The sequence below is a fragment of the Mesocricetus auratus genome, unplaced genomic scaffold (genome assembly GCF_017639785.1).
Source record: "Mesocricetus auratus isolate SY011 unplaced genomic scaffold, BCM_Maur_2.0 Super-Scaffold_100010, whole genome shotgun sequence".
NCBI lineage: Eukaryota > Metazoa > Chordata > Mammalia > Rodentia > Cricetidae > Mesocricetus > Mesocricetus auratus.
This window is the reverse complement of record NW_024429194.1, coordinates 52,739,167-52,751,411: the sequence shown is the minus strand read 5'-3', so window position 1 is coordinate 52,751,411 and position 12,245 is coordinate 52,739,167. Positions and strand designations below refer to the sequence as shown.

Sequence of the window (12,245 nt, the reverse complement as noted above, 5' to 3'; positions counted from 1 at the left end):
GTATATTTACACAATGGAGTATTTAGCAGAAAAAAACAATGGAATCCTGAAATTTGCAGGCAAATGGATGGCACTAGAAGAAACTGGTCGAGATAACCCAGTCACAAAAAGAGAAACATGGCATGTACTCTCTCCTATATGGATTTTAGACATAGATCTGGGGAGTGCCAGCCTACAATCCTGTGGCCAGAGAGTCTGGGAAACAGAACTTTCATTCAGTGGCTGATGGAAGCAGAGGCAGACTCCCATGGCTAAGCACTGAGCTGAACTCAAGAAATCCAGTGACAGAGAGGGAGGACTGATAACCAAAGGGGTTAAGACTAAGCTGGTTTAACTCCCAGAAACAGCTGACCTGACAAGGGTTAGCTCTTGAATCCCAGACTGATGTCTGGGAATCCAGCATAGGACTGATCAAGACCCCCTGAATATGGGTATCAGTGAGGAGGCCTAGGTAATCTATTGAGCCTTGGGCAGTAGATTAGTATTTATCCCGAGTATACACATGGACTTTGGGCACCCATCCAACAATGAGAGATGTACTCTCACCCTGGACTCTTGGGGGAGGGTCTAGGCCCTGCCCTGGATGAAATGACAGACTATGGACACCCCCATGGAGGGCCTCACCCTCCCTGGGGAAATGAGGGGATATTGGAGGGGTTGGTGGGATGGCGTGGGAGGAGGGGAGGGAAAGGGAGAGGGACCTAGAATTCACATGTGAAGCAACCTTGTTTCTAATTTAAATTTAAATTTAAAAATAACAATAAAAAAGACTTTAGACTCACACAAATAGGATGATAAAATATTATCTTTAAATCTTGCTAAATGTTAATGGACTAAATATTGTAACTATAGTTCTTATTTGATAACTGTTCTGTTATTATAGTTTGACTATGTTAAATGTCTTTTTATTTAGACAGAAAAGAGGAGATGATGGGGGGAAGTCCTTCTGTGTATATGTTTGTCTTATTGGTTGATAAATAAAGCACTGTTGGCCAATAGGAAAGCAAGATAAATGGGACTAGGAGTCGAGGAGGAGTCTGGGAAATGTAGTCAAGAGCAGAGAGTCTCCATGTGATCCCAGGAAGAGAGGACACATGAGGCTGGCATCCTCAGTAAGACCTTATAGAAATATATATATATATATATATATATATATGTACACACACATACACACACACACACACACACATATATATATGTACATATATATATATATTAGTAGTTATGGGTTAATACTTAAGACAGAACTAGCCAATGAGACGTCCTGGACATTGGACATTGGCTGACAGCATTGTAACAAAAAACAAAAACAAAAAGTTTGTCAAACTGACTCAAACAGGCAAAAAAATGCTTGGAAAAAGAAGTCAATCACCAATCCCTGAAGATACTATCTAATATTTCAGTATTTATTTCCCAAATTTCCCCTCACTGTTTAGAAGTTTCTACTGCAATGGGAAATATACATGTTACCATATTATATGTACTTCTCTATGATGCATTTCCCCTTAGTATGTCACAAACCCTTGATGTTTATAAATACGCATGTACACCATTGCTGTTCTGTGCACCATTGTGTGGAACCTCTGGAATTTATTAAAGCACTATCCCCTGAGTGGGTACCAGCATGTGTGCAACCAGTCTGATAGAACCCTGTCTTCTTTTCTAATTACAGGTTCTTCTACAACCAGAAACTCACAGAAGAATCTTAGTTCTTCATGTCTCATGTCTTCATTGAGAATAAACTGTGAGAATGGTCATTTGTCCAAGGTCTTTGCACCAATCAAAAGAAAAGGACAAAACAGAGATGTACCTTCTTTCTTCAACTCCAGCAGAGTGAAGAGGACAGGAGGGAAGCCTGTGGGCTTCCACTTTGAACACAGTGTAGCCAAAGCCCGATATACAGGAATTCCATCACTTCTACCTACAAATGAGCCAGGAAACTATCCTCTCTTCCTTCCCTTTGTTTCTTTTAAAGGTATTTATCAGTTTAGAGACAAAGAGCATGGTGTATTACATTGTTAACCAGTCTACTTTCTTTCCTAAGCACTTTATTTGATGCCATAACAAGCTAACATACAGGCAAAGTGTGTCGCTTTCCAATCCAGAGTGAAGAATGTTCAGAGAGGTCCAGACCATGAGTCATCCTCCCCCTCTTTGGGGATAAATAAGCCTCTGACGAGGCAACTGGCCAACTAGAGCACTTAACAGATGCCAGGAAAATGGGCCAAATCTTCATTCAAGTGGAATCCAACCCTTAAGTCAGACTTGTCCAAGAAAGCCTACATGGTCAACAAGGGCCTATGGCTTCTGCTTTTGGCTTTTAGTTGTTGTTATGTTGGGGATCAAACCAGAGTCTTATGCACACTGGGCACTTGCCCTTCCATTGAGCTAGTAATGACCCCTGAACTTTGCTTTCCACACACAGAGTCCTCACCCATGTATGCTGCCCAGTGGAGAGCACGCCGGTCCTTCTTGTCAAATGCATTGATGTTTGCCCCCTTGGCCAAGAGTAAATTGACCATCTGAAAGATAAAAAACAATGAAATCAAATGTTTGCTCTGCATTGATGAGGGCTCCTCGCTAAACCAAATTAGCATCAACCCTAACAACAAGTCAGGGATTTAGACAAGAAAGATGATATCACAGCAGGCCCTGCCATACATGTCAAAGAGAAGACAGATAGGACAATCCACATTTTCTGGTCTGAATTTGAGAATGGATAGAACTGCCCAAGTGACATACTTCTATTTCACTTTCACGTAAAGTCTCACCATTCACAATGGCTCCACCTATGGCTAACAGGGTCTGAGCCACTTGTCCCAGTTCCCAGTGAGGAGAACTCTCACCTCCATGTGTCCATTCAGAGCTGCATGGTGCAAGGCTGTGCGCCCTCCTCGGTCAGAGACATTAACACTGCTCAGTAGTGGGATGATCACTTCTGCACACTTGACAGCCTTATTGGCTGCTGCCACATGGAGGGGGGTCTGCCAATTCTTGTCTCTCGCATTGACATCCGCCGAGTGTTTAATCAATACTTGCACTGCTTCCTACAACAAAAGCAGTTTTTCAGGGTCACTGACAGATGCCCGATCAACACTTCCTGTGTATGAGGTCTTCTCAGGACACAGGACCTGTGGTGAGAAAGGAAAGAGTGCTTCCTCCCAGGCAGGCTGTGGAAAAGCCAAGTCACATGAAGTAAAGACCTGAAGAATAGCACCGAATAAGACATTCACAGCCAGGCAGTGGTGGTGCACGCCTTTAATCCCAGCACTTGGGAGGCAGAGGCAGGTAGATCTCTGTGAGTTTAAGACCAGCCTGGTCTACAGAGCGAGTTCCAGGACAGCCTCCAAATCCACAGAGAAACCCTGTCTCAAAAAACCAAAAGAAGAAGAAGAAAAAAAGACATTCACTTTATCTCCCTTGATCAAGTCATGAGCCTGGCCCCCATCTAAAATCAAATACATCTTCTAAAGACAGTTTTCTTTTTAGACCTCCTTAGACCATCTAAAAGCATACATGTACAGATGTGCACATTGGGTTAAAATCTCTAAGAAAAACTCCCACAACAATGTCATCTAAAATGACAGGAATCTACCAATTAGTGAACAAATTCACAAATCCCATCACATTCTAGAACCACTTTTTGGTTTTGTTTAGTTTTACAACCCTACCACATTTCCCCTCCTTCCTCTACTCCTAGTCCCTCCCCTACAAGCAACCCCTCTGCTCTTCTACCCACTCCCCTTCCATTTCTATTCAGAAAATGGCAGGTCTCCCATGGATATCAACCAAACATTGCACATCAAGTTGAAAGCTTGACAAGGTCACCAGTAGGGAGAAAGGTTCCCCAAAACCAGAAAAAGTCTAGACAGCCCCTACTCCCACTGTAAGGGGCTCTACAAGATGATCAAACTATACAACTGTAAGACATGCAAAGTACCTAGGTCAGTCCCATGCATGCTTCCTTGCTGTTGGTTCAGTCTCTGTGAGAGCCTATGAGCCAAAATTAGTTGATTCTGTGGATTTCTTGTGGTATCCTTGACCCCTCTGTCTCCAATAATCCTTCCTTCCCTCTTCTACAGGATCTCCAAGCTTTGCCTATTGTTTGTCTGCAGTCTTTGCATCAGTTTCCATCAGTTTCTGGGTGAAGCCTCTGATGTCACCTGAGCTATGCTCCAGTCTGTGAGTATAGCAGACTATCACTAGGAATCATTTCATTGTTTTTTTTCCAGTTGTGTTTGGTTCTATACTGGGTCTCTAGGCTATTCAGCCTCTGAGTCCTGACCCTCCAGGCAGTGTCAGGGGTAGATTCCCTCTTGAGGAATGGATCTCAAGCTAGACCAGTCATTGGCTGGCCACTCCAACAATTTCTGTACCACCCATACCTTAGCACATCTTGTAGGCACAACAAATTGTAGGTTAGTGTCCCAATCCCTCCACTAGAAGTCTTGCCTGGTTATAGGAGATGACCAGTTTAGCCTGTATATTCCACATTTCTAGGAGTTTCAGCTAGTGTTACCTTCATAGATTCCTGAGAATTTCCATTGTACTAGGTTTCTAGATCATCCCCAATATGCCCCCCAATTCCAGTTGTCTCTTCCAGAACTCTCTCCTTCCATCCTCCCCCAACATGATCTCTCCTGTTCACATTTCCCCACATGTACCCCTTCCTATTCTATTTCCCCTTCACAAGAAGATTCATATGTCCCACCTTGAGCCCTCTCTTACCTAGCTTTCCTGGGTCTGTGGCTTTACCCTGGTGCTCCTATCAATGGGAGCAGAGGTTGTCTCTGATTTTTGCTGGCTCTTGGAACCCTATTTCTCATAATGGGTCATGTTGCCCAGCATTAGCACTAGGGGAGGTGCTCAGTCTTACTACAACTTGATATGTCATGTTTTGTTGATATCCATGGGAGCCTGCCCTTTCCTGAACAGAAACAGAGGAGGAGTGAATGGGGGACGGAAAGAGAAGGTAGAGGAGAGTGGGAGGAGAGGAAGGAGGATGTTAAGTCAATTAATAGTTATTTTTTTAAAGAAAGGAGTTGTCATGATCATGGTGTCTCTTCATAGCAATAGAAACCCCAAGACAGTTTAGGAAGTTGGAAGATCTTGAATTAAAGGCCAACCTGTGCCGCAATCAGTGTTTTTAACACATTTTAATCATGCAAACCATATAAGTATTGCATCTTGTTTTTGTAAAAAAAAACAAAACAAAACTGGGCAACACAGCCTCATTCATCTGCTTTCACAGTGTGCACGGCTACTTTCACGACACCACAGCAGAGCTGAGAAGCTGGGACAGGAAACCTCAAAGGTAAACATGCTTTCTCGCCCTTTACAGAAAAAGTCTGAAAACTCCCTGGAGAAACCCTTGGTTAAATTATCAGAAACTGAAAATTACAAAGTCTGATTAAAGCTTTACTTGCTGGAAAATGTTTATAACTAAGTCGCCTTCTGAGGAGGAAGTTACGCTGAAAGTCGGGGGCCTCCATGTTAAGTAATGCCCTGATGGTGCAGTGAGGATCAGTCGTGAATCTGGTGGAGGACATATAGAGCTGCTGTGTTTCACACAGTGAGTAGGAAGCCATGGCGTGGTGTGCTCCAGAAGAAGAGCTGAAGACGTCATCACAAACTGAGTAGGAAGACATGGCGTGATCTGCCCCAGAAGAAGAGGTGAAGACCTCAGTGGTGTGTGCAGAGAAGGGGTGGACACAGCAGCCAAAGAGCAAACTTACAGAAACAGACACATTAACTAGAGTGGAGGGGGTGCCATCAGTAAGCCAACTCTCCCAGAGTTCTTTGAAATCGCCAAGAGAGTACTAGAGAGAGGACATATGCTCCTTACATAATCGTGTCAGCCTTAAAGGAAGGGTGATCATGACATTAGGGTTGCACTTCAAGAGTTCAAGTTTATTATCAGCTGGGGAGAGAAAATGTACAGGGCAGGACATCTCTTCTTTGAGAACTTTCCTCATGTGACTGCAAGCGTTACCACGCTGGCCTTTCACATCCAGCTCTTACAGATCAAGGATGCCTTGAAGTACCATGACCTTTATTTTTTTCTTGACTTTTGTTACATGATTTATCTCTGCCATTCTCCGTTTTCATATTTATATCTGTCTCTTTCATGACTCCCATTCTTCCCCTCTTGGTAATGTGAGAAGACTCCATCAAGAAATATATAGTATACAAAGGAGGAGTTCTTAATTTCCGAAAATTCACTTTTTACAACATGAAAACATCTGCAACACAAATCCTGCCCCTAAGGCTCAAGGAAATTACAGAAGAGGGGGTGAAGAGACTGTAAAAGTTGGAGCAGGAAGTTTACTGTGAGATTGTGTCTCCGAGGAATGTCAGAAACTACACCCATAAAGTCTCACCAACTTGACTGCCAAATCTGAGTTGAGCAACACCAGACATGCTAAAGCAAACAGAGGAAATCCTATGACCTACACAAAGAAGTATAGGCAACTAAGGAATGACGAGAGTCGGAGCAAAGGTCTACCCCAGGGAAAAGCTCACCAATTGGTTATCTGATACCAAGTGGTCACCCCTGAAAATATACACACAAGCAACATTATACAGATGGAGCAAGTAGTAGCTATATATTTCGGAATATATTAGAAACAACAATTAATGAAAAACAAGAGTCTATAAACTTGAAAGAGAGACGAGGTTTATATGGGATGGCTCAGAGGAAAAAAGGAAAAGGGAAATGATGCAATTACAGTGTACTCTCAAAAATTAAAATAAATAATATTTTTAAAACAAAAAATATAGTAGCTTAAGATGATTTGGGGGCTGTGGATACAGCTTAAAGATAGAGCACTTGCCCATCATGCACAAGGACCTAGAATAAGTGCCCAGTACAAAACAACAAAGATGATAGCATTAAATTCACAAGCATACAAAATAGATAAGGCCTGGTGGTCCCCTGGGATGACCTTTTCCATTCACAAGAAGTCTCATTTCAAGGGCAGGATGGCTGAAGTTCAGGGTCATGACCCATCAGCCTGGCTAACTCAGGGAAACATGTGTTTTCTACTAGACTCTGATGAGATCAGCCAAATAAGTATCCTGGCATGAATGCTTCCAGATGTTAATTTTCCTTAATTATTTATAATTTTAAACTGTAGCTTTAACCCATCAAACTGGCTTAATATATCTAATAGAAATCTAATAAAATGTTTAGGCAGTACCAAATATTTGCTTTAAAAAAGATTTCGGTTTTGAAACTGCATTTTTATTTCTAGCACTTTAACCTTGGAAGTGCTTTGCCTTTGTTTTGTGAGGAAGTAATTGTATGGCTACTTAGATGAATGTTTTCTTAAGCAAAGATGACTTTCTTTTCCTGTTTTGCACTCTAGCTAAAATTTAATGTCTAAGTTTCCTCTGACATAATTTACAGGCTGAAGAGGAAACTAACACTAGAGGGAGGAGGTCAATACTTTCTGAATTAAGAAAGATACTTTAAAAGTGGCTTCTCAATCATCTGGAGTGAAGGTATAGTTTTTTAACAATTGCATTTTCAACTAAGCGTGGTAATGGTAGTAGATGCCTGTCAGAGTTAGGGCTTCTATTGTTGTGAAGAGACACAATGGCCATGGAAATTCTAATAAAGGAAAACATTTACTTGGGGCTGGCTTACAGTTTCAGAGGTTTAGCCCATTATCTTCACACCAGGAAGCATGGTGGCATGCAGGCAGGCATGGTGCTAAAGAGGTAGCCAAGAGTTCTACATCTTGATCTCAGGCAACAGGAAGTGAACTGTGTCCCACAATGGGTGTATCTTGAGCATATGAGACCTCAAAACCTGCCCTCACAGTGACTCACTTCCTCCAGTAAGGTCACACCTACTCCAAAAAGACCACTCCTCCTTACTGTGCCGCTCTCTATAGGCCAAGCATTCAAACACATGAGTCTATGGTGGCCATACCTATTCAAACCACCGCAATGCCATAATCCAGCTCTCAGAAGCAGACGTCTCAAAAAAAAAGACTAGATAATCTCAAAAAAATTATTATTATTTCCAGTACATCACAACCCAGAACTTTTGCAAAATATAATAAAAAAACAACTAGAATAAAAATTATAAAAGATAAAAATATTAACTTATTGAATCTAACAGGTATTCAACTTTCCGCTTGTGAGTTTATTGTTATAGTTGGGTTTTCCTTTCCTTTTTGCTTGTCTTTTTTCGTTTATTGAGATGTGGCTCCCTGTGCAGCACAGGCTGTTCTTGAATTCAGGATCCTCTGGGCTCAGATTCTCAAGTGCTACAATTGCAGGCACAAGCCACCACACCTGAACATGAAGTTATTCAGTTTCTCTCAAAGTTTCTGAAAGCTCACATTACTCTCAAATACGCACTGTACTTAAACTCCACAAGTCACTATGGAGTAGTAAGGTTCAAAACTAGAAATAGCTTTTGCAGGTGTATACAATGTCAAATTTGATGAATTGTAAGTTGCTTTAGGTCAGGCTCTGGTCTTAGACAGCTTTCTGTATTCTCCACAGAGTGAGGCTGGTGCCTTGTACACACTACACAGTCCAGAACTTTGGTGGGATAAAAAGGGTGTGGTCATTAGCAAGGTCTGTAAACAGTAACTGGCACACATTAACATGGCAGTTGCTGTGCTGTAGGCACATGCCCCTAAGGCCACACGTGAATCCTGAAGGCTTATATTACTGTAATACTTCAGGGCTTTTATCCCATATTGATTACAGCAATTTCATGTTCTGAGAGCTGTATAAATTGGTGCTCAACCAATTTGCTCAATTAACGTGATTATTCTTCTAGAAGTATCCATTACCAAACTAAAATACTTTACTATTACAATTAGGGTACAGTTATTATATGGACTAGCAGTACGAAGGTTTCACTAGAGACTTGGGAATAGGAGAACATTCTCGGGGGACTATTCACAAAACCTCATCTTCCAGTGTTAGGAAAAGACAAATACAAAAGTATCTGTAGTGACCTGGAACTCCCTACTGGATAGCTTGCACAGTGCTGGAAGGTGCTATGCAAGTGGCTGAGGTAGAAAGGGCATCAACAGTCTTACCCATTGGTGAATCCTAGAAGCTATAATACCAACATCAGTGGCATGGCTATTGTGGAGGCAACCAACATTTCCCTGATTGGATTTGAGGTTCATTCTGCACCTCCATACTTGTTACTATAAACCCCATTCAAAAGCCCATGGTAGTGGGTAGGTCACAAGCTCTATAGGGAATTCAATTCTATTGTTTAATTAAATTAACAAAGTGTAGAATTGCCTTCAAAACATGTATTTACACCCATTGACAGTTACCACTCTCAGCATTAACCAGAGAACCCTCTGTCCAGTGAACTGCAATGAATGAAGACTGTGCTACAAAAGGGGATGAGAATAATGATGGTTGAGTGATCAGCCCTAAACAAGATGTTATGCCATCCCCTCCAAAGCTCGAGACATCGCAGAAGATGGGATGGAAAGAATATAAGGGCCAGAAGACAGACTAACATCTTCTGGACAACACAGTCACTGCAATCACAAACCCTCAACAGCGGCAGATGACTACACTGGATCTGCAACAAGAATAATAAGAGACCCAGTCACAGATATTGGGGTTCAAGTTGAAGATCAGAGGGAAGCAAAGCAACCCACCGGATAGCTCTTACCTCTACCTCAGGCCAGAATGGGTGATCCTGTCTCCCCAAATCCTCAGAGGAGGCAATATGCAGACTGCACTGCTCTCCACCAAGCTCAGACTGTAATCCCCTAAATTCCTGTCTCCTTCTGCCTTACATTCCTTTCTCCAGCCAGCCATATCACTCCTGTTTCCACCCTTCTAGTGGTGGGATTAAAGGCGTGTGATCCCAAGTGCTGAGATCACCTTTGAATGAGTGGTTTCTCTTTTAGACTTAATTTCATGTTGCTCCACATCTTGAACTAACAGTGATCCATCTGCCTCTGTCTTCTGAGTCCTGGGATTAAAGGTGTGTATCAACACTGCCTGGTTCTATGGCCATGGCTAGCTTTGCATTTTGATCTCCAATGGCTTTATTAAATCATAAATAATATATAATCACATGTATCATATCAGAATGGACCCAGAAATGAACCAAACATGGACAGTTCAGTGATGAACTAGTTTCAACTGATAGATTAAAGGGTTGTCATTGCCTTCAATTGTGTGCCCATTGGTGCTCCACTGAGCTCTAATGGCAAAGTTCCAAGCCCACAGCTGACCCTCATTAAACTAAATGGATCACAAAGGAAGACCAGAAGCAATGGATATGGGAAAAGAACAAGTAGGGATAAGCCAGGGATCATAAAGGCAGGAGGAAGATTTTTTTAAAGGTGAGGAAATAACTTAAAATAATATATAAACTTCTTTAAAAGCATCCCCAGTATCCAGTCTTAGGTCTCATAGTGAGGCATGCCTTACTATTTTCTTTTAAAGATGAATATTTCTAGGCCCAACTATCAGCTCCAGCAGGGCCACTGGGGAGAATTCTAGAACAATATCTTTTAGCAAGCACATTTGAAGACTTAACAATGCACACTAAATCTGAGTATAACCCACCTACATTCCAGGAAGTCTATTATAAAACATTCAACCCTAGAAAAATCTTTATTCCCATTGTCAGACCTTTTTCTGAAGAGAAGGCAAAACCAGATGTTTGCTGGTTGAGACAGTGTCCAGGGGGTGATCTGAGGCAGACAGCAGAGCATGGTGTAAGCAAGAAGTATTCCTGGCCATACTCTCCTCCACCTGCGGCTGTAACCCCTTTTGTTCCAAACTTAACTCCTCTGAGGCCACACTTCCTAAGTTAGTATGGCCAATGATACAATGTCAGAGATTAACAAAGACTAATGCTCAGAAGGTCTTTAGCACATAGTGAAAGCTCAATAAATCCTCAGAATGGCAACATTTAGGAAAACACGGTGTCCTCAAACCAACACCCCAAGCACAGGATGCATACGATTTTAACTTTTCTAACCCAAACATAGTCTCTAGAACAGGGAAGTGCGAAGTACAGCAATTCCCCGTTAGTGCCACCCAGATCACCACAGCAGATGGAGAACGTGTAAGACGCCAGCACATTCACACTTGGGCCATCTCAGGCCCCAAGCATCATAATCTCAGAGGCCATGCTGTGTGTACCCTGAAGTACCCCACAGCATAGCTGACAGTGTCTTCCACCCAGTGGGCCTCAAGAACAAATGCTAAGATTTCCATGTTCAGTTCCAGGCTTGCATGCATCTCACTCTGTTCTTGCCAGATGATCTAGCCCAGAAAACAAAGTGACGAAGCAAGAGGAACACCCTAGGCAGGAGAGACCAGAGGAAATCGTTCCCAACTTTCAGAATATTCTCTTCAGAATTCTCAAGTCTTGTTTATCTCTCTTGGCCACTGTTACAAAGTACATTTCTCCGAAACTTGTAAAGTCTCTTCATTTCTCCACCACCTTGGGGAAAACTCAGCAAAGGTGGGGCCAGTGGGGCATTAGGTAGCAGACATGGAGACAATGTTGTTTGGTTCAGAATTGTTTTGACACTGGGACACCCAGATGTGCCAGGTGATGATATTGGGGGTGCTAGATGATACTGGGGGTGCTTGTCAATAAAGAAATTGTTTTTACTACACACTCATTAACTATCTCAATCTGAGGACTAGAGGCATGTGCCAGCTCATACTGAAACTCAGCATCCTCTTTAGCAAGTGCTAATGGCCAAATACTAAAAACCAAACTCCCCTGTCCTTTCCCCATTAGGACTACTCCCCTTCCCCACAACAACTAGTAAGGGGATGCATAAAAGAATAGCAAGAGGACCAAATCCAAAAGAAAAAAAATGAGCCTGAATTTCAGACTTCCATTGCATCAAGATGAGGCTAAGTTCAGATCAGTGCATAGTCAACTCTAACGACAAACTCAAGGCTCCGGTTTTCATTAGAAAACTTTAACTGTGTCAGATATTATGTATTGTCTTTTGTAAGTTTACATTTAGTTCCTCCCCAGCAAGAGCTATCAGAAATCAATTCTTTTTTTTTTTTACCCAGAAAACCTTGCTATTTGGTTAAGGAAGCAACAAGTGCTTCATAGACACAGAAGCTTAAGAACTGAACAACCATCACTGGTCAGACTGCGCTCAAACACCAAGACATACAACAACAGTGCCCTGGTGACTGGTGGTAAATGGATGCTCTGAGGCTCAAAGCTTTTGTATGAGCAATTATTTAGCAAGGACACTGGG

General features: G+C 42.2%; 1 protein-coding gene across 9 annotated transcripts in view; it reads right to left on the bottom strand.

The window, feature by feature from the left end:
• Ankrd44 (ankyrin repeat domain 44) overlaps nucleotides 1-12,245 on the bottom strand; it is a 264,217-nt gene that overhangs the window by 106,275 nt on the left and 145,697 nt on the right. For all 9 annotated transcript variants that reach the window (XM_040753614.1, XM_040753617.1, XM_040753618.1 and 6 more), the window contains exons 5-6: nucleotides 2,847-3,047; nucleotides 2,435-2,522 (exon numbers count right to left, since the gene is read on the bottom strand). In XM_040753614.1, coding sequence (XP_040609548.1) covers nucleotides 2,435-2,522; nucleotides 2,847-3,047 — 289 coding nt within the window. The remainder of the gene's footprint in view (nucleotides 1-2,434; nucleotides 2,523-2,846; nucleotides 3,048-12,245) is intronic.